The following is a 27,777-nucleotide window of genomic DNA, read 5'->3' as shown; positions in this document are numbered from 1 at the left end:
ATGATATACAGTAACAAAATACACATTTAATAAAAGGGCCCATAACTACATAACTTTTCTTTTCTTCCTAAGCAAGCTGATTTATCATCTTCTTGTTGCACTAGATAGGGAAAATATTTATGTCCTTGCCTACAGAGCAATGCACTCAAGAGCTCTTCTTGAATAGTTATATCCTTGAATATTTGTACCTGATTTAGAATGCTTTTGACTACTTATCATTTACTCTTCAAATTTTTTCGCTTTTCAATATTTATTTCTTCTGATTATATATGTAAAAATATAATAAAATGCTAACATTTTAAATACCTGTTAATCTTTTCTACCTTTACAAAAATAATACATCTTCAGGTTAGGGGCCTCATGAAAGTGGTAACAGTCTCAAGGGAAGATCAGTAAAACAACAGGGTATACAACTAATACCTGAAACATGCACATGAATCCCAGCATCTAAAGGCATTTCTACATTGAAATTTCTAATTTCTTGCAAAAATCCTGAGAAACTAGAAAAAGCTAAAGAAATTATTTAAATCCCACTTTGTATCAGAAATGTCCTGAGCTGTCTTTGCAGCATTCAAATACAACTTAAAGTCACAGAATTTTAAAGAGAGAATGGATTTTAGAGATCAACTTCTGATTAACTATATTATAAGCTCTAAGTTAAAATTTTTCTGTTATTTTATTTATTCTTTACTTGACTTAAATAATAAAGTTGCCTTTAATAAGTGACACTTTGAGGCCCAAAGTTTTTCCAATTTAGTGCCTCCTTATTAGCTTTTAGTCCTTTTTTTTTTTTTTTTAATGAAGGGTATAATAAGATCCTCCAGAGTAAAAAATTTAAAAGGGAAAGAAGGTACACTATCATTAGAAAGGAGTGAAGAAAAGAAATTCCTATGCTCCTTGTTTACCATACATCCAAAAACCACCCAGATTTATCCTTCACAATACTATGATTAAGACACATTTTCAGAATACTAAATATGTGGACTCCTATGGGCAGGGAGCTGCTAAGGAAGTCATTATTGGATTTTTCTTGGAAAACACACCCAGAATCTCATTGTTGGAAGAGATTTTGGAGGCCATTTAGTCCAATCTATACTTGAATAAGTAATCTTTAACATAGCTGACAAGTGGTCATCCAAAATGAAGACCATTAGTATGAGGATCATACTACGTTTTAAGGTAAGCCATTTAACTTTTGATTAGTTCTAATCATTAGCAAGTTTCTCTGTATATTAACTAATATACCTCTTTTTTTGTTGTTGTTTTTTAAAATAATAATAATTTTTATTTACCAGATATATGCATGGGTAATTTTACACATTGACAATTGCCAAATCTTTTATTCTAATTTTCCCCTCCCCCCCCAAGATGGCAGGTTGACCAATACATATTAAATATGTTAAAGTATAAATTAAATACAATATATGTATACATGTCCAAACAGTTGTTTTGCTGTACAAAAAGAATTGGAATTTGAAATAGTGTACAATTAGCCTGTGAAGGAAATCAAAAACGCATAATAATTCTGAGAGTGCAAGGTTGAGATCTCCCACTATTATAGTTTTGTTGTCTATTTCTTCTTGCAACTCTCTTATCTTCTCCTTTAGGAAGTTAGATGCTATACCACTTGGTGCATATATATTTAGTATTGATATTGCTTCATTGTCTATGCTACACTTTAGCAAGATATAGTTTCCTTCCTTATCTCTTTTGATTAGATCAGTTTTTGCTTTTGCTTGATCTGAGATAAGGATGGTTACCCCTGCTTTTTTGACTTCATTTGAAGCATAATAGATTCTGTTCCAGCCTTTTACCTTTACCCTGTATATATCTCCCTGCTTTAAATGTGTTTCCTGTAAACAACATATTGCAGGGTTCTGACCAGTCGTCTGATCTGTCTCCGCTTAATGGGAGAGTTCATCCTATTCACATTTACAGTTAAAATTACTAATTCTGTATTTCCTGCCATCATATTATCCCCAGATTATACATTTTCCCTTGCCCCCCCCAACCCCTTCCCCAGTATTAAACTTATGAGCCACACTTGCATCATGCAGCCCTCCTCTTTAATATCCCCCTCTCCTCCTTTTAAATCCCTTTCCTTTTCTTGTACCCTTCCCTTATTACTCTTTTCCTTTTCCCTTTTCCTCTCCCCCTTTTTAATGAAGTGAGAGAGAATTTTATGTAAAACCAATATGTCAATTATTTTCTCTTTGAGCCAATTCTGATGAGAGTAAGATTCACACAATGTTCTTCCCCCTCTCTAACTTCCCTCAGATATGATAGGTTTTCTTTGCCTCTTTGTGGGTTGTAGTTTCTCTCTTTTTATCTCCCCTTTCCATTTCTACTCCCCCCCCTTTTTTTATATCAGTAAAATCAAATTATACATGTAATCTTAATGTATATCCACAACAGAAATACAGTTCTGAAGAGTTCCTTTTACTTTTTTCTGCTTCTCTTGAGTCCTATGGTTGGAGATCAAATTTTTTGTTTAGACCTGTTTTTTCCTTAGAAACAAATGGAATTAATCTATTTCGATCCTTTAATATAGAGGCAGCCAGATCTTGAGTGACCCTTGTTGTGGCACCTTGGTATTTGAATTGTTTTTTCCTGGCTACTTATAATATTTTTTCCTTAGTCTGTTGGTTCTGAAATTTGGCCACAATGTTCTATAGAGGTGTTTTTTTTTTTTTAAGGTCTTTTTCAGAAGGTATCCAATGAATTCTTTCAATGCCTATTTTACCTTCTGGTTCTATTACCTCTGGGCAGTTCTCTTTGATGATTTCCTGTAAAATAGTATCTAGGCTCTTTTTTTCATCATAATTTTCGGGAAGTCCAGTAATCTTCAGATTATCTCTCTTAGATCTATTTTCCAGGTCTGTCATTTTGCCAACTAGATATTTGATATTTTTCTCCAGATTTTAATTTTTTTTTTTTGTTTTGCTTGACTGATTTTTGGTGTCTCAATGAATCACTCATGTCTATTTGTTCAGTTCTGATTTTTAATGAGTTGTTTTCTTCATTAGCTTTTTTTTACTTCTTTTTGTATTTGTCCAATTGAATTTCTAAATGAGTTGTTTTGCTCTGTGGAATTTTTTTCCATTTCACTAAATTTGTTTTTTAGTGAGTTATTTTCTTTTTCCAATTCACAAATCCTACTTTCTTGGGAATTTTTTATCTTTTCTAATTCACAGATTCTACTTTCCTGTGATTTCTTTACCTTTTCCAATTCCCTAATTCTGTTTCCCTGCACCTCCTTGTGAATTCTTTACCTTTTCCAATTCACATTTCAGGAGCTTGTTACTCTCTTGCATAGCTTCTTTTTCCTTTCCCCATTTTTCTTCTAACTCTCTTTTGAGATTTTTAATAGTCTTTTCTAGGAGAGCGTTATTTGGAGTATTGTCTGGAGGCTGTTTACTAGTAGTCTCTTTGGGGTCGCTCTCTTTCTGTATAGAAGCTATCAATTGTTTTCTTCATTTTTTTACTCATTTTTTTTTAAAGCCTTCAGGGTCTGCCTTAGGGCAAGGAGGTTACCAGCTTCTCTACAGAGCAAGGATGGGTATATGGACAGTATCTGTCCTCTCAATGGGCTGCAAGGAATGGAACTGCAGGAGGGCTCTGGGAAGAGCTCCACTCGGAAATGAATAGGCCTGGGTAAGAAGGGCCAGGCTGTATAAATGCCCTGGGAGGCATCCCACTGTGAGGATTAGTGACTGCCTTGGGGCTAGAGGTTAAGCAGCAAAGGTATCATTGCACCTCCCCCCCCCAAACACCCACTTTGAGTATTAGCAGTTGCCCTATCCCTCACCAGAACTGGAAGTGTGTCTGCCTAGGCAGTGCAGTCAAGCTGGGAAAATTCCACTTCCCCAGGCAGAGCCCCGCCACTGTACAGATGAGAGGCTGCTCCGTAGCCCTGCCATGCAGGTGTGTGACTACCCCCCAATAAGAGCTCCTAGCTGCAGAATGCAGTGAAGAGCTATGTTATGGTCTGCGCTGAGTAACTTCCAGTCCTGGGTGGGCGCAGCCAGATCCTGCTCTGGCATCCCTCAGTGTACCCTCTCTCTACCCTAGGCTCTAATTTCTCTGCTGGTCCACTACTCTGCAACCAAAACAATCAGGCTATGGCAGAGAGCTCTATGTAAATCTTCCAACCACAGAGGCCACCCTGCTCCCAATTCTATCCTTGCCTGTACTGGTCTGCTCCCGCCACCTCAGGACAAACCTCTTCTGGCGATATTCCTGATTATCTTCAGCTGGTGAATTGTTATACTTCCGATCTTCTTGAACCTTACTAGTCTAGCACTATTTTTGAGGATGATTTTAAAAGTTGGTAATGAGAGTATGGGAGGAGTTCAGCTTCTCACGTATGTCTTCTCCGCCATCTTGGCTCTGCCCCCTCCCCTAATATACCTCTTTAAAATTTCCACTTGATAATACTGACAATCAATACTCCTAAGTTCCACTTTTGGTGGCCAGACACAAGATCATAGATTTAAAACCTTATCTCTTTATTCTATGCATGAGAATAGAAAAGCACAGAGATTTACTTGTCCAATGCCATGCAGGTAATAACCACCTGTAGCAAGTTTGAACACAGACTTTGACTCAAAAATAAGAGCTCTTCTTTTCACAATGCCTAAAGTAGAATCAGCAAAAATTCTCTTCCATATGAAAACAGCTTTTGTATCACCCCTAAAATCTTCTCTTCTTTAAGCTTGTTGCTGTTCAATCATTTTTCAGTCATGTCCAACTTTCTATAATTCCATTTGGGGTTTTCTCTGCAACTTCTTTAAACTAAACATCTTTAGTTCCTTTGAATTATACTCTAATGGCCTGAACTTAAATTTCTTCACCATCCTTGCTGATATACTCTAGACAGTCTTCATCATATCTCTTTTTATTCCCAAAATGTGATATCCAGAAAAGGGGAAAAGGAACAGTACTCTAATCTTGAACCCTGTACTAGTCTTTAAACAGACTATCATTGTATTCATTTTCCTGGCTGTCATATCACACTGTTGATTCCTACTGAACTTGCAGGCTATTAAATCCTCCAGATTTTTGTCCAGCCATACCAGCTTGCCCTTGTCTTATATTATATTACTCATTGTAATTGGCATTGAAGCCCATTACAAGTAACTGAAAAGAAAGCTTGTTATGAAATAATCCTTCACTGTTTGTGGAAGTTAAATATGATTATTACCATAGTGTATATATTATATTGAAAATCACAAGGCTGGGGCAGTACATAGAGCACCAGCCCTGAAGTCAGGAGGACCTGAGTTCAAAGCTGACCTCAGACACTTAACACTTTTTAGCTGTGTGACCCTGGGCAAGTCACTTAACCCCAATTGCCTCAGCAAAAAAAAAAAAAAAATTACAAGGCTTTGAGTAAATACTGATCTGTTAGAAGAGGTGTGTGATTCATGACTCAATAAACCCTAGAGAAATGGGTAGAGACCAGAACAGGTCTGAGACAAATCAGCAAGGTTTGATTTAACCCATTTGCTGTTGCTTTTGTCCAGTCTTACAAATGTGTGGTATTAATGGCAAAGAAAAGGCCAAGAGCACATCAGTTTTGAAGCAGAAAAGCTGTTTTGAAACAGCTGGGTTGAAGCCCAGGCTGAGTGACTACTAAGCAAGCTCTTCTTTCTCTTCAGGCTAAGACTGTGGTAGTGGGGAGATGGTTTCAGATTGATTAGGTCTGGAAGCAAATACTTTTGTGAAGTGAAGACTCCTATCCTTTCCTACTTCAAAAAAAAATATATCAACAAATCCTGAAAAAATTAAGATTTTTCAGTGTGATAGTTAAAATTTTGTTGTGCCAGGATAGAAATTGATAGCATATCCCAAATTTGCTAAAAGTGTACACTCAATTATGTTATCACTGTTCCCAATATATCAATTACAGCATCATTAACTGGTCAAAAAAGTCCTCAATATAAACTTATTTAGTAGACAATGGCTCCAAGATTGAGTGTTCAACTTTATATCATAAGTGCTAATGATTTTGCTTTGGAGGCAATAATATGAAACCAAAATTTTAGGAACAAAATGTACCTAAAAGACATAGGAAAAACTTTGAAGTCAAAAGTAAAATGAATCCCATCAAAAGAAAGATGAAAGAAAAGCCTAGAAAAGTGAAGCTTTTCTGAGTGAAGCAAGCAGAAACAGGAAAACATTGTACACAACAAAAGCAAGATTGCATGATCAACTATGATAGATTTAGCTCTTCTCAACAATACACTGATCCAAGACAATTTCAATGAACTTTAGATGGAAAATGCCACCCACATCCAGAGAAAGAGCTATGGAGACTGAATATGGATTGAAGCATACTATTTTCACTTTTTTTTTTCCTTGCTTGTGGTTTTTCTCTTTCATTCTGATTTTTCCCCAACATGACTCATCTGGAAATATGTTTAAAAAAGAATGAATATACATTTATAGACTATATAAAATTGCTTGCAAGCATGAGGAGAGAAAAGGGAAGAGAAAGAAAGAGGAAAAAAATTAGAATTCAAAATCTTACAAAAATGAAAATTGAAAACCATTTTATATAAAATTGGAAAAATAATATAACATTAAAATAACATTTAAATTTTTTTTAAAATGCTAGATGAAATATCTGTTTTGATTTTTTGATGGCATTAATTATAACAGCTACATGTGTGTGTCTGTGTGTGTATATATATATATATATGTGTGTGTGTGTGTGTGTGTGTGTGTGTGTGTGTGTGTGTGTGTGTGTGTGTGTGTGTATATATGTGTATATATATATATATATATTATAATTTTTTTTTAATCTTACCTCTCCACAATGTTCTTTAGCTAATTTTTCCAAGTTGGCCTTTAGCAAATTAACACTTTCATTTGACAGTCCTTTTGCATTCTTTAACTCTATTTCAGGGACACTGGAAAATAAAAAGTTTATTTCAGAATTTAGTATGTGTTGTATCAATATCACTAACTTTAACAGTTCAATATAAACCTTACTGTGCTCTCTGAGTATTATCACAAAAATCTCAACAATCTCTTGTAATACAGCTAACAATGATTAAAAAAGAAAAGAAGATTTTTCTCAAAAGACAATTCCAGTTTACATAATAACTAATATCATATTATCAGAATCTTACAGGAAAGTAGGCTGAATATACATGATGTAAGTCAAGATCATCTGCAGGAAGAGAAAACATCAGGTGCCACCAGGCATTAAAGTGACTACTCTATTCCTTTGCAAGGGGTCTGCAAGTCACAAGTAGCAAGTTTAAGGGGAAAGGGTCCTACTCTGTTCCTGTTGTGCTTCAGCAAGCACTGGTAACATGCTTCTGTATTCATTCATTCCATAAACAAACATTTATTTATTTTTGGATATAAGTACTAAAGGCTATAAAAGTTTAGATAACACAAAGTCTCTGCCCTTATGGAACTTAGAATCCAACAGGGGGACCAAGACACAAATAGAGATAACTATCACAATCAATTTTGAGAAGTCCAAATTGGAGAATTCCAAAACAAAAATCCTATATGAGACCTGTGAGGAAAGATTTATTACTGATAGAAGCATCAGGGAAGACTGCTGGCTTCTGAGTTTGGGTTTTTAGGATGGGAAGGAATTCAGGAGGTGAAGTGAATGAAGAACATTTCAAGTATGGGGACTAACTTGAATGGAGGCACAGTGGCAGACCAGGATAACTAAGTCTGCTTAGAGTTTAGAATTCAGGGAAAGAAACAATATGAAATAAAGCTAGTATGGCCAGATTGAAAAGCTTTGAATGCCAGGGGAAAAAATATGACCTTAATCTAGTTAGCAATAAGGGCCACTCAAGAATTTTGAGCAAAGGAATGACAGGACCAGAGTAATACATAAGGAAAATTATCTGGTAATGTTATGAAGAACAGATTGGAGAGTAGGAAAAAGTGGAGGCATAAAAACCCTGCTACGAGAATAAGTAGCAAAAGTTCAGATTGAGGATACTGAAGATACTGAAGGGTATGGGAATGAGAATTGAGAAGGGGGAATGAGTGGTAGAAGGGAAGTGGTATGGCACAGGGGAAAAGCACTAGCTTGCATCTGAAAACCTGGGTTGTGATACTGTCTCTGACATTTGATTTTGGATGAGCCACTCCTGACCCTTAGTTTCCTCCCTTGAAAGAGGAAGGTGTTGGACTAGATGGCTTCTGGAATGCCCCTCCAGATCTAGATCTATAGTCCTATAATTCTATGATACAAAAGACCTTGTAGACATAAAATTGATGGGATTTGGTAGTAACCAAACATGAAAAGTATAGAAGAGAGTCAAAGGGAACATCAATGTTTTAAACATGGGAGATTAGGCAAATGAATGAAACACTGAGGTCAGAATGGAGAGAATTAGAGGGAAAGATAAGCTTGGTTTGAGGTGCCAATGAGATATCCAGGTGGCAATATCTTCTTAGGCAACTGGTCATACAAATCTTAGGCACAGAAAAAAGTCATAACAGATATAAATTTAGATAGTTTTTGAAGTAGGATTGGTCAAAGTCATGGGAGTAAATGAACTTGCCAAAGGAGAGTGTGGAGAGAAGAAGAAAAAGGACCTAAGATACTTTTGAAAATTTCCTTATTAGGAGATCTGAAAGAAGATGAGGAATCAATAAAAGAAATATTTAAAAAGGAATAAAAGGAAGGTTTTCATTAATAAATTTCAGATAATACTTGTGATGATAAAAGGGCAAACTATATCAAAACAATCCACAAATGTACTCACACATCTGGATAGGTTGGTGGGCATTTGACTTTCAAATCCACTTTGACATAGACTTCTTCATCACCAGTCAAACCCTGGGGGCGTAGAACTAAATTGATTTCCGGGGGATCTTTTACCTAAAATTAAAAAAAAAAGTTTTAGGGGTTTTCTAAATGGCAAAAACTAGTAACGAGCATTTATGAAGTGTAGATGCCAGACACTATGCAAATGATGAGTTACAAAAAAGGGCAAAAGAAAGTGTGGCATTAATCATCTTAGTCCAAATCTAACAATTCTACCAACTGTATTCCATATTGTATATGTAATTGCATTTTAGATACATTTTTGTCTATTGCATATATAAAAGAAAATTCAAAAGTCGTGTATGTTAACTATACCATTGTATAAAAATATACCATTCCACTTTAAAGACATGGTAAAATATGTAAAACTTGAAAATTTTAAATCTGTTATCATTTGAAGTAACTGTCCATCCCCTAGTTAATTCTCTTTTTTTATTCTTCAATGATAATACTGTGATAACCCAAACTTAACCTAGAATTTATTTATTCTGGTCTTATCTATCAATATAATGATTTGAAGCTCAAGTTGGTTACACCTCAAAGACTTAGAAATAGAATGTTCAGTGGCAACAGTATTTATTCCTACTGAGATTAAAAACAAGTAATTTATTAATTATTGTGACTGTACACAAACATGCACACTTACTCTGAACCTAAGGTAATAGCAAACCTTGAGTCTGAGAATTGGAAAGAAGTTGGAAAGTTTCTCAGTGGTCCTGAAATCTTAAGATGCAGAAAGTGACTGAAAGTAAACTTTCTTTATCGGAAGTTAAAAATTTTTAATTTGTTTGTATCTTCAATATTAAACTATATTCTATGTACCTTATCCTTTTAATAACATTGAAAAATCAAGTAAATAAATTAAATTCAATGTTTTATGCTAAAATCATCCATTCAATTGTAATCATGAGGAAAGATCTACATGGCTGGAAAGTTGTTTACACTCAACTCCAAGGGGATGCCTTTACCAAATTTGTTTATTATGCATGCAACAATTTAGCATTTTTTCCCCAGCTGACTGCTAAAATGTTTCTCTGACTTCATTCCCAAACTCCACAAAGCAAAATGATGAGATCAACTTCTAAAATATAAAACCATTTCCACACTATTATTACCCTGAAGGTGAAAAAAAATTTATAAACATGTGATTTTTATAAACTATTAAATTAAATTCTCACCGAGAGTACTCCTTTGATGCCTCATAATAGTATAGTGGTGACCGAGGATTCTCAAAGTGGAGAATAAACTCTCTGGCAAATATTACAAGGCTGGGAAAGCTTCAAACACAGACAATCAATTTGTTGGTTAAGGACCAACCTGATTCACCAGAAGGTTTAGGCACTAGTTCATTAATTATTTGTCCACACCAAATCATGAAGATCTTCTATGAAAGCAAGGAATGATTGATACTTGTTATAGTGCAAGGAATACCTATATGAGAGAATAGATTCCTAAAGTATACATTTCTTTCCTTTAAATTTATTTTTAATTTATGAAACAAAACAAATATTTCTGTAATGTAGTATAATAACAAAGATGATTGCACATGAAACTACAAATCTACTATGCACAACTTGCTATTTCTTTCAAATATACCACAAAATTATCGTGTAAATTTTTTTTCCTTCCTACCCTTACCCTAGAGAGGGCTACCATTATGTAAAATTATTCTCTAGATACTTCTGTTTATCAGTTTTTACCCTGGATGCAGATAGCATCTTTCATGTCTCTTATAGCTATCAAGAATTTATTTAACTTATTTGCTCAAAGTTGATCTTATAACAAAATTGATATTACTGTATACAATGTTGTCTTGGTTCTGCTCATTTCACTTTTTATTTCCTGTTAGTTTTTCCACATTTTTCTAAAATCATTGAGCCAATCATTTTCATCACAAACATATACCACATCTTGTCCAGCCATTCCCCAATTGATGGGTATCCCTGCGATTTCTAGTTCTTGCCACCACAAAGAGAACTGTTATAAACATTTTAGTATAGGTTCTTTTCCTTTTCCTCTGATTATCTTCAGAAAAAAAAAAAAAGCTGCAGATGAGATTGCAAAAAGTCCAATGTGACAAAAAGTTACATTAAATGATTTATAACACTTGTATTTTCCTTTTCCTGAAAGTTAATTCTTTCTACTATAAAATGGAATGTTATATACCTTGAATGGAAGTATTTTTTATGTGGAGACTTCATCACAATCTCTGTTGCTGTTTGTCCTTTCTTAAAAAGGACAAAAAGAGAATGCTGTCTTGACCACAAACTAGATACATGAAGCAGAGTTGCTCAAAGTTATTAGCGTTATGCTTCCCTCCAGAATCATCCCCTGTCAGTGATAAAAGTTGTGTAATCATGTATAAGCCTTATAGATGATGCAACCTCTGCAAAGGAGTACTCTTGGGGAGGATTTAATTTAATAGTTTATAAAAATCACATGTTTGTAATGGTTTTTTGCTGAGGCAATAGGGGTTAAGTAACTTGCCCAGGGTCTCACAGCCAGGAAGTGTTAAGTACCTGAGATAAGATTTGAACTAAGCAATTCAGGGCTGGTGCTCTATCCACTGCACCACCTCACTGCCCCATGTAGTCTCATTCTAATACTACATTATTCAGACTATGAAGTAACTTCTTTAGTTTATTTTTTATCAACAACAGAAAGAAGAAAAACAAAAATTTTAAAAGAGTATGATGATTCTTGGTAATTACTTCCAAAATATTGTAAGACTCAAATGAGATATATAATAAAAGTGCTGCACAAAAAAAGGAAAAAAATGGAATGTTATATAATTATGACATCTTTAATTTCTAGTACAATTCTTCCTTAGTAATATGTTGCAGTCTGTTCATGGGATTTTTTTTTAAAGCTAGAGAATGGAAATGTATTATAAACTTCCCAGTCTTCTTAAAGGGATCATGAACATGCTTATCTTATCTAATGATTCAGAGGGATAATCATAAATGCTACTGTATTACTGTATGAATATTACCATATTATTATATTATGTACTATATTTCAATAACAAGCCTATGAGGTTTGGTCCTATGTAAAATAATACCCAACCACTATTTTTTTGGTCTGGATTTTAAGTAATCTTTTCTTTTCCTCTTAATTGCTATCAAACTTTTGGGTTTTTTTTGTTTTCATTAAGCACCCTTCCTCCCATCTTTTTTGAAATAAGGATTTACTGATTTTTATGCATATTCTTGTCTTTAGTTGTCTCTTTCTCTCTCCCAGATCTTTTGATTTGCTGCTTTTTATCTGCTGTGTGCATGAAAACCTGATAAACTAATTTTCTAGAACTATGTAAGAAACAGAACAATTACATTCTAAAGTTAGATCTTAAAGTATTTTTCCTATGAGTAAAATGCATGAATTTGACTGGGTGAACTGAATGAAATTAATTTTGTTGTTCTGAGACCTTTAGGTTTATTTCTTGACACTGAGCTAAATTTTATATAACTGAGGTTACCAAATAGTTGAATACCAGATAGCTGAAATGTTATTGTATTGTGATTTTGAAGAGGAAGCAGTTCCATTTTCAATATTTCAATATGTAAGAACAGATGGAGGTGGAGTGAAGTGGAATGCATTACTTTTATAGTCAGTTCAAAAGTTATTTCATTAAAAGCTTGTTGAGTAGATGTGTTGGATGAGGCTGACTGATATAAATCATAGAAAAGAGGAAGCACCAATTATTTTATAATACTTATTTGCACAATAGTATATTAGTGTTAACATTTTTAGGAGATAAGAAACCTGGCATATTTGTAAAGAGAAAGGAAGACATTATCTAAAATAAATTCCAAAAAAGAAATGTTCTCTACAACAGAGAACAGAGATAGGTCTTCATTATGAGCAACTAATTATGAATAACTTCCACTAAAGTCCTAATGATGTATGATAGTCTCTGCATGGTTGTATTAGCTGTATGAGAAGGTCCTGCCACGGTGGAAAATCTTCAAGATTTTCTCAGAGATAGAATACATGTGTATATGTGTGTGTGTGTGTGTGTGTGTGTGTGTGTGTGTGTGTGTGTGTGTGTGTGTATACATATATCAGAGGCATAGCATAAGAAAGTTGGATAGTTATAAGATGATGATTTTTTTGTCAGCCACTATGACTCATAAAGAACTAAGGCATAGAGACCTTGTAATTTCCTTTTGTAGAGAAAATACTCACACAGATGAACTCAAAGACCCTTGAAATACATGATAATAAAAAGATATTAAGTAGCAGAGACAGCCTAGGGGTACAAGATAGCACATTGGTATAGTGTGGAAATTAGATGGATATAAAATATGAGACAACTATTAAAAGCAGAAAGGAGTTTGTTATTGAGAATTTTCATTTTGACTTTTCATGACCCTGTTTGGGGTTTTCTGGCTACTAGTGTGGTTGGCCACTTCCTTCCAGCTCATTCTACAAATGAGGAAACTGAGGCAAACAGGACTAAGTGAATAAGTCACACAGTATCTGAGGTCTGATTTGAAATCAGGAAGATGATTCTTTCTGATTCCAAGTGACACAATAAGTGCCACCTAGCTGCCTGAAAAGGAAAAACTAAGTTCTCAAAACCCAGCCCCACATGAAGCTTTCAGATCAACAATATAATCAACAAACATTTATTAAATATTTAAATTGGGCCCTAAAAGAAAGGAAGGGCTTATAACAGATGGAAAGTAGGGTAGAGGAAGGGCAGAGTTCATTTCAGATATTCCATACAACATGAGAGACTTTTAGATGCATTAGAGGGAAAGGATGCTCCAGAAGGCAAAGTTATATTAGGAGAAGGAAGGGGTGAGGGATTTCTAAGTAGGGAAATACAATGAGGATTGGTGAAATGAGAATCTGAGATTATAATTTACAGAGTAAGAAATGAAAGAGTAGGTTGTGTATGAAAGATAGGATGTTTGAGGATATTGCTACTCACTTTTTGGGCAAATCTCTCTTTTCCTGGTGCCCTAATTTGATTCTGCTTTAGGAAATTTGTATTTAGAAACCCTGCTGCATTGGAGGAGAGGAGAGGTTCAATCTTTAGCTTTGTTTTATTTGTTCTCTATAACATCTCCCAATGCAATCTTGTCCAAATTTAAGGCTTTAAGCATCAATTTCTCTCTTCAGTTTCAGTCCCACATTACCAGCTTCCTTAGTAAGTATCTCACAGGCACTTACAATTCAACATGTTCCAAGCCAAATTCATCATTTTCCCTCAAAGGCTGGCCTCTTCTTTTTATTTCTCTATGAGTTAAGGGTATAACTATTCTGTGAATCACCCATTCTGGAAATGTTTCAATTATTTTTGACTCCTTAACTCCAACTGAGTTCAATTCTATCTCCAAACTCTTGCTAACAACCCCGTTCTCACGGTCATGGCCGTGATCTAATTCCCTCTTTCCTAGACTACTGTTAATAATGGAAATGGTTCCCCCCATCTATGCTATACTTCAAGGCCAGATTTACCTCCATGTCTAGTATGATCATATAACTCCTCAGCTCAAACACATTCTACTGATCCCTCTCACCATGTGATAGCTCTGTAGCTTGCCATCAAGGTCCTCTCCTAACTAGGCCTGCCCTACCCATCCAGCCTTATCTCACTTAACAGACTACCTCCTCCACGACACCAGTGTGGTCCAGGCTCACTGTCTCACCGCTAATGCATCAGGCAGGTTTTTATCTCTGGAATTCTTTCCCCTACTTTTCTACCAGTTGGAAACCTATTTATCCTTTAAAACCCACCCGGATGCCATCTCCTCCGCGGTACCCTCCTATCTGAAGTGATCTCCCAGCTTTACTTTCAAAAGCGCTTTCTAACTTTCTTGCGCAACTTCTGCTTCATGTTAATAAGCTTTTCTACACGCTATTCTTTCTCTGACCCTCCCCCAATGGGGGTGATCCTTTTGGTATTCCTGCCGCGCTCAGGCACCCAATAAATGTTTGTTGAAGAGGATTGTTGTTGACTAAGGGTCATGTGTCAAAAAAAAAAAAAAAAGATTAGAAAAGAAAAAGTTGGAGAAGTACGTTATGAAAGTGCTGTTAGGCCCACCCAAAGCTTCGGAGAATGGCAAGGAAAAGGAGAATTACCCACGTGTCCCCGCTCTGGTGTGCGTAGTGGGGAGGGAAAAATAAAGGGGGGGGGGCAGCAAAACGAAGGGACGTCCCTAAAAAGCCAAGGGAACGGTGAAGATGCACGAAAAGAGCAGAAGCCAGGAGTTCTGAACATTTCGTGTCATGGACTCCTTGGGCAGTTTGGTGAAAATACAGATCCCTTCTCAGAATAATGCTTGTAAATGCATAAAATACGTAGAATTTCGAACGGCACCAGTTATATTGAAATGCATTTGTCAAGAAAGATTTTTTTTTAAGTAAAACGCCAAATTCACGACCCCGGATTAAGAACCTTTCACTGGGACCTGGATAAGGATAACGGAATAAAGTTACGATGGGGCCGGGCCAGTGGAGCGAGGAGGGGCTCACGAGGGGCAAGGCAGGATTTGGGGGGAGTGGGAGGCAGAGAAAGCAGCAGGGGCGGGGCAGGGGCGCACCCCGGCGGGAGCAGCTGGGACATCGGAGGAGGAGGTGCGGTGCGGGCCGGCCCGCGGCACGCGGAGCAGAGCCGAGGCGGGGCCGGGCGGGACGAGGGGCTCCCGGCGCCTTCCTACCTGTCCGGGCCGCGGCCGCCGCAGATCCTGGAAGTCACCGCCGTAGATGGCCTCCAGCGCCTGCAGCTCGTGGTCCTGGCGCTGCGGGTAGCTCTCCGATTGCTCTGCGGCGCCATCGCCTGCCCCGCGCCGAGCCTGCTCGCCGGGATCCCGGGGCTTCCGGGCGCAGGCGCCCCCCGCCATGGCCACGGCCGCAGCGGGAGCGCGGAGGCGGCGGCGTGGCTGGCGGGAAGGCCGATCCGGGCCACCCGGAGGTGGACGAGGACGTGGAGGAGGGGAGAGAAGGGACGGGGGAGGGGCAGGGCCGGCCCCTCTGGGACGCTGCGCCGCCCTCTGGTGGCCGGAGGGGGCCGCTGCTCAACTCCCAGAGTAACGCCGCGGGGCCCTGGGGAACCCTGGCTCCAGAGCCCGCTTCTGCCCAGGTGCCCTCCCTGAGGGCCCTTACCACGCTCATCCTCTAGCTCATCCTCGTTTTATGGTGGTAGAAACTGAGCCACGGAAAGACTGTGACACGTGGCCGGGAATAAATGGCTGGGCTGGATGCCGTTCTCAATGAAGAACGCTTTCACCTGCGGGAGCCCTGCTGTGGGGTGAAGCCGGGCCTTCGCCCTGGCGGGACACCCGGAGCGAGCTCCTCCAGCAAGCCCAGCCTCGGCTGCAGGGCGGCCCTCAGCGACGGCACTCCCGTCTCCTGACTCCTACAAGGAACAGTGTTTTCCGTTCCTTTCCCCTCACATGCCCGCTGGCCAGCCACACATCGTGTCGGGCGTTATTTCTGTAGAACTAGTTTGAATAATTCTGTTATGTTTTAGTCTGTGTAACTATTCTCGACACTTCTTTTATCCGTCATATTTGCTACCATTGCTTCAGTTCAGTTCTGTAACCAAAGCACTGGGCATCCGCCAAGTATACACTCGGGGACCCCACAAACACCTTGCTATTGTATGTAGTTTGCCACCTGCTATCCCTCTGCTTCCACCTCCACACGGGCTGTCACGGCAGACTCCTCCGGAAGGCCCAGAGCCCTAGGGGAGCTGGGCAGGTTCCCTCTGAGCTGAAAAGTCCGGTACCTCACCCAGAGCTCCCCCACTGACTGTGACCCTCTACACGGGACTACTTTCTTTTCTATATTATTGTGAATTGTGTGGTTTATAAGTAAAGAGTCAGTCTCAGTGCGCTGGTGGAAGCACAGGGTCAAGTACGGAAAATATGTGACTGGCTCTTGTGTTATGAGAATGTTTGCTAGAATTATGTAATAATAATAGGTCATGTTTATAAGTTTTATGTTTATAAGTATTTTATAATTAAAACTCTTTCCATCCATTGGCATAATGATGAGTACTGGCTCATTGCAAGTATTGTTATTCTGAATTATATAAATCATATAGATAAAGACAGAGATTTAGAGAGATTGTAGATGTAAAACTAGAGATCTTTTCATTTTACCAATTAGGAAACCGAGCTGAAAGAAAGTAAAGTGACTTGTCCAAAGTCACATAGGTAACAAAGAATAGTGTAACGTTCCTGTCGGCTCTAAGTTATAATCCTTCTCTGGGAGGAGGTTTCTTTTCTGTATAATCTGTTCCTCTGTGAGAAGGTTTCTTGGGAAGTTTCTGGAGCCTCCAGCCAGAGCGAAGGTAGAATCTCGAATCCTCTTCTTCCTGAATCCTGGCTCTGAATCTCCTCGAGCTTCCTAATCTAGACTGTCTCCTTCCAGACTGCCTCCACACTCTATCCCAGTCTAGACTCTTCTCCAGGCTCAATGTTGCCTCTTTTATCCTCCCAGAGAATGGGCTTGTGAGAACTCAAAGGACTTGTGAGAAATACTTCAACCAATGAACTTCCTCCTTTTAAAGGTGTAAACTCCTTTAAATATGTAAACTCCTTTTCTGAAGTCTAAAGGTGTAAACTCCTTTTAAAGGTTTTGAACTAAAGGTGTGAACTCTGAGCTAGAGAATTGTTTAGACAACCTGAGTTATCACCTTGTAATCCTAACATCGAATAGAGCCACAATTTTAACCCAAGTATTACAGTAATTGTAAGACTTGTCCAAAGGCACACAGTTAAAACTTGGGAGTCTTAGAATCAGGAGTCTAATATGGGTTTTGTCACTAATAAATAAAATTCATATTCCTTAGTTTTTGTTTTTTAATTAAGAATCTTCTATTATCTGGTACCAACCTGTTATACTACCTTTACCTTACTTGATTCCCCAGCATGTACTTCTTATTTTAGACAAAAGGAATATTGGATGTCCTGTGAAGAAGTCCCATGTGTCCCAAATATTACTTACATTATACTCTGTGCCTGGAATATCCTCTGTGATAAGGATAGCATTTACTTGGTTTAGACTAGATTAATTTCTTCCTAACAAGTCAAGGAAATGATAGACTTTATTAGTCCAGGGCACCAAGACTCCAATCATTGACAAATGTGAATGTTAATGGGATGAGTTCACCTATAAAATGGAAACAGAATAGCTTAGAAATCAAAATCCAACAATATGTTGTTTACAAGAAACACACTCAAAACAGGAAGACAAACACAGGATTAAAATAAAGCGCTGGGGCAGATTCTAATGTGCTTCAGCAGGAGGAGTAATCATGACACAGACAAAGAAAAAGTAAAGATAGATCTAATTAAAAGAAATAATTAGATGTTAGAAATAACACTCTTGACATTGAAAATCAGATATCAAGGAAAACTTATTAAAGAAGAATCTTAAGGAATTGTCTTAACATATCTGGCCAGAAGCAGACTCCACTCCTCTTCAGGAAGAGGGAGCACTGAGTACAGAAATACTTGCTCTTGTGACCCAGTTCCTCTCTTCAGAGAAGGGATTGGTTCTGTTTTATCCAAGTTACAGTCCCCCACTACATGTTTCCCCTTAATATGTATAAAACATGCCCCCCCATCATATTTCCCATGTTCAAAAATGGCAGAAAACTCCTCCTTTGGGGTGTGTTTAATATTCAATTAGCTTATTAAGCACAGGGTAGTGATTTGGTCAAATCAGGTCATTGACCCCAACTAGTTTGGGCTTGATGAGCTATTATCTTAAGTTTGTGGTTTTCTCAAAACCACAAGACTCTGATTGAAGCCACCTGTATCTTCCTTGCCCCACCCCCCAATTTCTTGTTTGCTCAAGGCTTCTACTGATCACTTAATTGTTTTGTGAATCCTACTCTTCCTTAATCTCTCACATTCTGAAAACCTCTTGGTCATTGGTATCCACTATCCAAATTCCACATTACCTCAAAGCTTACAACATTGAAACCCAACTTTTCAGCATTTCTTGTATTAGGTATTAACAATTTTACTATATCAGTCTCTAAATTGTAAATAGCTAGAGCAGCACAAAGCAGGTCTAGATCAAGTAGCAATTTAATTTATCACTTTCAGAATGGGGAAAATAGTTTCCAAACCAGAAAGTCTCCTAGGATCTTCCCTATTGCAGGGCAGGAGTTGGGATGGCTCCCAAGTCTGTCTAGTTCTCTCCCTGCAGGGATTAAATAAATGCTTTCTCTTTATACCTGAAGATGGTTCTGATTAGTTAATTTGGGAAAGGGAGTCTAGCATGGTCCCACACAGTACCATAAACAATTAAATAATATCAAATAATTTTATAGCAAGTGTCTCTGATAATGAGACCTTTATCAGAGAAACTTGCTATAAAATTTTTTGATATTTCTCAAATATATACTGAGTCTAGAACTGAGTCAAATTGATACAAATGTATTCCCCAATTGATAAGTGGTCAAAGAATATATAGACTATTTTCAGAAGTCAAAATATATACTCTAAAGCTAATACTCTAAATCACTAGATTGATTAGAGAAGTGCAAATTAAATCAACTCTGAGATACAACTTCATACCTATCAGAAATGCCGAATGCTGAGGGGATGAGAGAAAATAGGCACACTTAGTAAACTTATGAACTGGTCCAAATAATTCTGGAGAACAATTTGGACTAGGTTCAAAATGTTATAAAATTATGCATACTCTTTGATCCAGCAATACCACTACTAGGTCAAAAAAAAAAAAAAAAAGAGGTTAAAAAAAAGGAGCTACATTCCTACTCTGGTTAGTAAATATTTTTAGATAAATCATACCAGAGAGGCAGTGAAGGGAATAACAGAATGGTTAGATGCCATTATCTGAATGGCATAGGAAAATAAAATGGCACTAGAAAAGTTATTGGCAGGAAAAAGAACATGTGTTACAACTGGAAGTAGTTTCACTCCTAGTATAGCCCTATCAGAATTAGCAGAAAATTCAGGGATTAATTATTCATCCTGTGTAAGGAGATCTGTGCAGAGGTTAATAGACTTTTATGAGGTGGGATTTAAAAATTAGACAAATTTAAGGAGTTTGAAAAGATTGTAGAAACCAAATTATTAAAAAGAAAAAGACGAGGAACAAATTATTAGAAGTAGCTCTATTTAAACACCAATACCCTTGATTAAAGCCTGATTTTTCCAGAGCTCTATTTCTAGAAATCCTAAATGAAATAACATGGGACAAAAGAGTTCAATGTCCCAAATTTTTTTATGATAGAAAAACTAAGTAGGGAAGAGGGGAAAAAAAAAATCTAGCAGTCAAAGGAAGGAGCATTGCTCAACTGAAAATGGCCAATTGGGTCTTCAGTGGGGCAGCTACTAATACTGACAGATTATTGTTTGTCCTTATTTTTTTAAGAGAACCAAAGATATCTGGATGATGATATCTTGCTTTGCAAATGATTTGGATTTAAGTGAGTTGAGGCTGTGCAAAGTCATAAACCTTACTGTCTCCTCCAGGGTCATCTGAATTTAGTGGCAAGATATAGGTGGGGATGACTACAGATGAGTGACCCCAGAAGCAATGAGACACCTTGGCCTTTTTAGGTTTATCTGAGATAACTGAGAGCCTAATTGGGAGTAGCTAGCATAAATTTGTAGTGGACCTAGTCAGAAATATTTCAGATTTTGTAATTTTCTCCAGTTTCTCTCAGCAACATGTGAGTGGGAGAGAAGGAGGCAAATGATAATTCAGGGATGAGGTTTGGCAATATGTGATCAGTGACAGGAAAAAGGAGCAGAGGAATTGAAAGAACTAACCAGCATAAAATTGAATTGGTTCAACAAGGCTCTAAAATTGGAAAGAAAAGATAGTATACTCACTATAGAGCTTATGGTCTGGGATAATACTGAAAGAAGGAGGGATAGGTTAAAGTGAGGACAAAAAGTAGGTTTAGAGAGTGTGAAGCATAGAAAAAGATGAAAAAATAAAATATTGATCAAATAAAGAAAATTTTAACAAGTACTTCATAGAGAAAGAACTTTAGACTTAGAGAAGACCTCATGTTACTTAGTCCAACCGAAGAGATGTGAGAAAGTCTAAGGCTACCTGACCTTGGGAATGCCACAAACAATGCTGGCCAAAAGCAATAATTTTATACTGATTCTGTGGTCAGTAAACTGTAGAACTCAATGATAGGAACTACACTATACTTACCACTTGGCAATTGTGCATCTAAACCATAATAAAATTTTTTCTTTCTCTTTCCTACAAAATTATCTCCTTGGTTCTGACTCTGCTAAACTCCTTTGGAACTTTAGCCTAGTGTAATTTCTTCTTGCTTCTGTCTCTTTGCTAAACTCCTTTAGAATTAGTCCACTGTCAAGCAGTGTAATATCTTTTGGCTCTTTGCTAGATTCCCCTGGAACTTTGGCCTGCTTAAATTGGTGTTATAATTAGAATAAATCTTTGCTTCTTAACTTGGAGACTAAGTATTCAAATTCTTTAGCCAAACCAGGACCCTAATCTTGTTGGGGTATCTTTCTCAACACAATCCTTACCTGAAATCATTCCCAGTCAGGGCACCAAATGATGAGGTTAGTGGCAGTGCAGAGAGTTGTGGGAACCTCTCTTTGGTTGGCACAGGTCCAACATGAAAGAATTCACAAATTCGAAATATTAGACTGGCAAAGAGAAGTTTATTGGCACTGAGAAGTCAGCTTTTGTTAGGAGACTGACTTGTGAGTGACAAAGTCCTGGCAGAGAGAAAAAGGTCCTAGCAGAGAAATCTTGGCAGAGAGATAAAGATGGGTTAACACTGAGAAGAGAATGTCTTCACAGCATCTTCACAGGCAGGGGTCTTGGCAGACAGCTATGTCAAAGAGAGATCTCTTGGCATGGCATGATACCTGCTCTTAGGCTTCTGCAAAGAAAGTGGCCCAAATTGCCCTTTAATAGGAAATCAGAGACTAAAGTTTCAATTGAATGAAATTCCTTCAATGTTGTTACTGCCCCTAGGCCTAGAGTTCCAATTGAATAAGACCACATAAGTTTGAGCTAAGTAGGACTGGTCCTGGGCCAATCTTAATAAAACCACTTAACTGCACGGAGGGCGGCTCCCTATCAGGAGAGTTTCAGGGCTCACCCCAAAAGTCAAGGATGGTTTCAGGGTTCCCCCATCACATCTACAAAATTCCTAACAAGTAATTCTTCAGCTTCTATGGAATTAAATAAGTGAAGATACTCTAATGGGAATATAGCCTTAAACTATATTTTAATTGTGACTTGAGACTTTTAATAACAAATAGAGATATAGCTAAAAAAGTTGCAGTTGACTGTCCCCTCTGTTTTCCCATCACATCTTAATTAGCATTTAAGTATCTCTTTTTTAAAAATTCTTTTATTTCTGGGTTAGATTTCCATGATTAGAATGTAAACATGAACTTCCCCAAACAATGGGAGAAAAGGCCAGGGGTAGGGTGAGATGGGGGCTTTTAGGACTTCTGCATTCAAGTTATTTAATCTTGTGTTTTCAAGTTTTTACTTTATACACTCCTTTTACTGATGAACACCTAGTCAGATGGGAGATTCCCTTTCTCACTATATTGTAATAAACTCTTTTTTCTTTTTCTTATACTGAGATTCTCTGTTTTTATGGTAGATACTATCCTACACAAGTTTGTACTTGCATGCCTTCAAGGAATTCATTTTCTACCTTATCTTTCTTTCTACCCTTCTTCCCTACCCCACTTCAGGCAGAATGTTCCATCTTTTTTTTTTTTTTTTATTTTATAATTATAACTTTTTTTTTTTGACAGTACATATGCATGGGTAATTTTTTACAACATTATCCCTTGCACTTACTTCTGTTCAGATTTTTTCCCTTCCTCCCCCAACCCCCTCCCCCAGATGGCAGGCAGTCTTAAATATATTACAATATATTCTAGATACAGTATATGTGTGTAGAACCAAATTTCTTGTTGCACAGGAAGAATTGGATTCAGAAGGTAAAAATAACAGTTTACACTCATTTCCCAGTGTTTCTTCTCTGGGTGTAGCTGATTTTGTCCATCATTGATCAATTGGAATTGGATTAGCTCTTCTCTATGTTGAAGATATCCACTTCCATCAGAATACATCCTCATACAGTATCATTGTTGAAGTGTATAGTGATCTTCTGGTTCTGCTCGTTTCACTTAGCATCAGTTGATGTAAGTCTCTCCAAGCCTCTCTGTATTTCTCCTGTTGGTCATTTCTTACAGAACAATAATATTCCATAACATTCATATACCATAATTTACCCAACCATTCTCCAATTGATGGACATCCATTCATCTTCCAGCTTCTAGCCACTACGAAAAGGGCTGCCACAAACATTTTGGCACATACAGGTCCCTTTCCCTTCTTTAGTATTTCTTTAGGATATAAGCCCAGTAGTAGTATGGCTGGGTCAAAGGGTATGCACCTTTTGATAACTTTTTGAGCGTAATTCCAGATTGCTCTCCAGAATGCTTGGATTCTTTCACAACTCCGCCAACAATGCTTCAGTGTCCCAGTTTTCCCACAGCCCCTCCAACATTCATCATTATTTGTTCCTGTCATCTTAGCCAATCTGACAGGTGTGTAGTGCTATCTCAGAGTTGTCTTAATTTGCATTTCTCTGATCAATAGTGATTTGGAACACTCTTTCATATGAGTGGAAATAGTTTTAATTTCATCATCTGAAAATTGTCTGTTCATATCCTTTGACCATTTATCAATTGGAGAATGGCTTGATTTCTTATAAATTAAAGTCAATTCTCTGTATATTTTGGAGATGAGGCCTTTATCAGAACCTTTAACTGTAAAAATTTTTTCCCAATTTGTTACTTCCCTTCTAATCTTGTTTGCATTAGTTTTGTTTGTGCAGAAACTTTTTAATTTGATGTAATCAAAATTTTCTATTTTGTGATCAATAATGGTCTCTAGTTCTCCCTTGGACACAAACTCCTTCCTCCTCCACAAGTCTAAGAGGTAAACCATCCCATGTTCCTCCAATTTATTCATGATTTCGTTCTTTATGCCTAAATCTTGGACCCATTTTGATCTAATCTTTCCGTTTTTATGTAGTGCTCTAAATGTTGGGAATTTTTTTCTTTTAGTTGAGCCAAAATCTATCATCTTATAACTTTTAACCAGTGAGCCTACTTCTGTCTTGTTGAGGCACATGGAGCAATTTGAACTTCTCTTCCCCATGAAGGAAGGAACAAAGAAAAGAAGGAGAGAAGGAAGCAAGTAAGCAAACAAGCCACTTGGAGGAATGTGAATTAGACTTCTGCTTGGCCAGAGGTAGAATCAACAGATGGAAAAAGTCTTTTCATTTCCAGGCTAACTTTGGTTTTGATGTAATAAGGACTCTGTGTCTCCCTGATCTTTGTGGAAGGAGACCTGGGGAAATTCCTAAAAATGATCCCCACCCATCTGAATCTCTCTTGGGAAAACTATCTGGTTCCCATCAGAATCTCCCACTCCCAATTGATCTGATAATCCCTTTAGTGTGGGAAACAAACACCACCTTTTATTGAATTGAAAATTAGCCTTTAATTGCTCCTAGCCCCAAACTAAGGAAGGATAGCTAATAAAAGATGACTCTGAACTCTAAATCTTTGCTAAAAATCCTATCAGGATTTGGCCCACTGGGAAGCTGTTTCTCAGTGTAAACCCATTTTTGTCAAAATCTACCTTTGCTAAATTCCTTTGGAACTTGCCCTCTGGGAAGATTTTTTTTTTTTTTTTTTTTATTGCCAAAAACCTTGCCTGAAGTTTGGAACATCGAATTCTTTTGCAAAAAACCTGCAACTCAGGCCTAGGGATCTCTAACTCCTCATTTCTCATACCTCAACAGTTTCATGAATCGAATTCTCATTTTTTTCTAATTTCTTTCAGTGTTCCTTTTAAAATATCCAAATCAATCCAAATTGAATACAATCTTCCAGATGTGTTCTGATTAGGTACTCTATTAGTGTAGCCTCAGGTCATATTAGCTTAATATGCTGATTCATTGATTTTATAATTCACCCAGATGCCTAGAGTTTTTTTTTTTCTCTCATAAATTGGTTCTTAGTCTCATCCCAGTCACTTTGCATTTGCACAGTAGATTTTTTTTAACCCAAGTGCATTTATCACATTAAATTTCATTGTTAGCTTTAATTCAATATTCCAGCTTTTCTGAGTCTCCAGGTTTTGTAATTTTCTCCAGTTTCTTTCAGCAACATGTGAGTGGGAAAGAAGGAGGCAAATGATAATTCAGGGATGAGGTTTGGCAATGTGTGATTAGTAACAGGAAATATCCTTTTTGGTTTTTGTTGAATGAATACATTGTGCTGAATAAATTATTTTTGTACTAAAACAATACATCTATGTATATTTTTAAAAAGAATTTCCAATCATTTAAATATTTTCATTGATCAACTTATTATCTAAGAATTTAATTTCTTGGTTTAAAGTGATCGTGTTAAAAGGCTGGTTAATATACTACAATAGGTAAATATTATAGGAATGATATGTAAATACAGAAGTGGCCAAATTATTTCTATAATATTAGTCTTCTTTGCTTTTAGAAGAGCTCTACTTTTAAAAGTAGTTCTACTTATGCTTCAGCACAGGAAAAGCCTTTTATTTAATGTAGATGAAAATTCTGCTATTATCATTTCAAGTAATGTCTATGTGCTAACAACCAGTGTATCTGGAAAAAAAAAAAAAAGGAAAAACAAACAGATTAGAAACAAGAATAATTAATACCTGCTGCAGAGATAATCTGGCAACAACTTTTACTGTCATCTATCTATACTCTGGCTTAATATCCATTTGTTCATTCAATCATTTCATTTGACAGTCTTTGAGGGCCTACTATGTTGCATGATAGTGGACTAAATAAGGAAGGAGATCAAAGAATCATAGATTTAGAGTTAGGAAACATTTTAGAGCTGATCAAGCCCAACCCTTTCATTTGACAGATGAGGTAACTGAGGTACAGAAAGTTAAGTGATTTGCTCAGGGCCACACAGCTAGTTTTTGAAATAAGATTAAAACTCAAGTCTTTCTGACTTCAAACCTGTGTGCTATCCATTGCTTCATGCTGTCTTTATATAAAGGTAAGAAGGTACTTCCTCTTGGTCTAGTAGGAAATATAAGAATTATTTACTTCAGTGCTTCAAGGATTCATGATTTCAACAGAATGGGTAATCCCTCTACTAATATAGATTACAGTTCTTTGAACTGCAGTAGATAATGTTCATGAATTCCTATGGTTGAAAAAAATTTATTACCTTAGGGCTAATCTTTGGTGATGATGTTTTACAAACTTAATGAGGATAGACTTTTATTATTGATTTTGTACTCAAATTCCTTACAGCTTGATAGTAACTGCTAGAGCATATACTCTGCTGATCTAGCTTTTGAAAACTATTGTCACCTGAACACTATCATAAGGTAGCAGAATAGCACTCTACTGGAGGAAGAAGTATGAACAAATAACTATAATACAAAATGGAATCAATAAAGTAGAATGCAGTCAAGCCTACTTAAGAGGTACAAATAAAATTGAAGGCAGAGGTGACTTCTAAGTGGAATATCAGGGAAGATTTCACAGAATAATGTAGCACTGAACTGGGTATTGAAGGCTAGGTAAGTTAGATAGAACTTTTCCAGGTGCAGGGGGGAAAGAGGAATAGAGTACTTAAAAGGAACATATGATAGAAAGACTGACAAAATGGCTCAGAAACCAAGTTGTGGAATACTTTGAATATCAATCAGCCAAGGGATTTGGTATTTATTTGATAGGGCACAGATAACTGAAGGTTTTTGAGCTGGGTCACAATGTGATTGGAGCTGATTATTAAGATAAAATTTATCCACCATCAAGTTTATAAAGCAGAATAGAGAAAGTGAGATTAAAGGAAAGGAAATAAACTAATTAGGAGGAGACAAACAATAGTTCAGATGAAAAGAACCTGAACTAAAAGGAAAGTCAATTCAAAAATTACTTCAGAGATATCAGTTGATAGGGCTTGGCAAGTTAGTGGGAATCAGGGAAGAAGACAGTGTAAAAAATTACGCTGAGAATTAAGATTCTAAGCCTTCATGATAGCATTATTAAAAATAGAAAGATGGAGGGGCAGCTAGGTGGTGCAGTGGAGAAAGCACCAACCTTGAATTCAGGAGTTCAAATCTGGTCTCAGACACTTAACACTTCCTAGCTGTGTGACCCTGGGCAAGTCACTTAACCCCAGCCTCAGGGAAAAAAAAAAAAGAAAGATGGAAAGAGAAATAGGTTTGGAGTGGAATAACAGGGGAATAAATTCAGTTTTGAACATGTTTAATTTGAAGAATCCACAAGATATATTGGAGGAGGTTGGTTGGTTTTTTTTTTTTTTTGCTGAGACAATTGAGGCTAAGTGACTTACCCAGGGTCACACAGCTAGGAAGTATTAAGTGGCTGAGGTAAAAGCTGAACTCAGATCCAGCGTTCTAACCATTGTGCCACCTAGCTGTCCCATATTGTGGGAGATATTAAGTAAGCTGCTAGAAATCTGAGCTTGTATTGTGAGTGTGAAGTGGGAATGCAGAAATAATAGATTTACAATTTTTTTTATAAAGGTGATAATTGTAGCCATGAGATAATTATAAAATCCTGATGAGAAAGCTATTTAACTTTTCTTGTCTTTTTATTTTTTTGTGTGTGGCAAAGAGAATTATTTTTAAAATTTATCTTTATTTTATTTTAAACTTAAAAGACAAAATAAGAAAAAAATTATCATTTACATAACAGAAGAGAATTCAAAATATAAAGCAATAAATTTCCATTTCAAGAAGGTCTATAACAAATTCCACATATTGTATTCAGAGTTGTCCATCTTTTTTTTTTGCTTCCTTGTGTTTTTTTTTGTTCTCTGATGTGCACTTTTACTTCATTTTTTTTTGCTTCCTCTCTTCTCTTCTCACAATGACTACAATTAAGTGCATTACATATGCATATA

The 27,777-nt window shown here is 36.9% G+C and overlaps 1 protein-coding gene across 4 annotated transcripts in view; it reads right to left on the bottom strand.

Moving 5' to 3' along the window:
• Positions 1-15,771, bottom strand: part of EIF2AK4 (eukaryotic translation initiation factor 2 alpha kinase 4) — a 108,698-nt gene extending 92,927 nt beyond the window's left edge. The window contains exons 1-3 of one of the 4 annotated variants that reach the window (XM_074289253.1): positions 15,481-15,771; positions 8,751-8,866; positions 6,812-6,914 (exon numbers count right to left, since the gene is read on the bottom strand). In XM_074289253.1, coding sequence (XP_074145354.1) covers positions 6,812-6,914; positions 8,751-8,866; positions 15,481-15,663 — 402 coding nt within the window. In that variant the 5' untranslated portion in view covers positions 15,664-15,771. Of the gene's footprint in view, positions 1-6,811; positions 6,915-8,750; positions 8,867-9,990; positions 10,129-15,480 lie in introns of those variants that run through there. The other 3 variants (XM_074289252.1, XM_074289255.1, XM_074289254.1) reach the window with 3 other exon arrangements.
• Positions 15,772-27,777: the final 12,006 nt, after the last annotated feature.

This window comes from Sminthopsis crassicaudata, chromosome 2, assembly GCF_048593235.1.
Source record: "Sminthopsis crassicaudata isolate SCR6 chromosome 2, ASM4859323v1, whole genome shotgun sequence".
In the NCBI taxonomy this organism is placed as follows: domain Eukaryota; kingdom Metazoa; phylum Chordata; class Mammalia; order Dasyuromorphia; family Dasyuridae; genus Sminthopsis; species Sminthopsis crassicaudata.
Note: the sequence above shows the minus strand (reverse complement) of the source record. Positions and strands in the feature narration are given on the sequence as shown.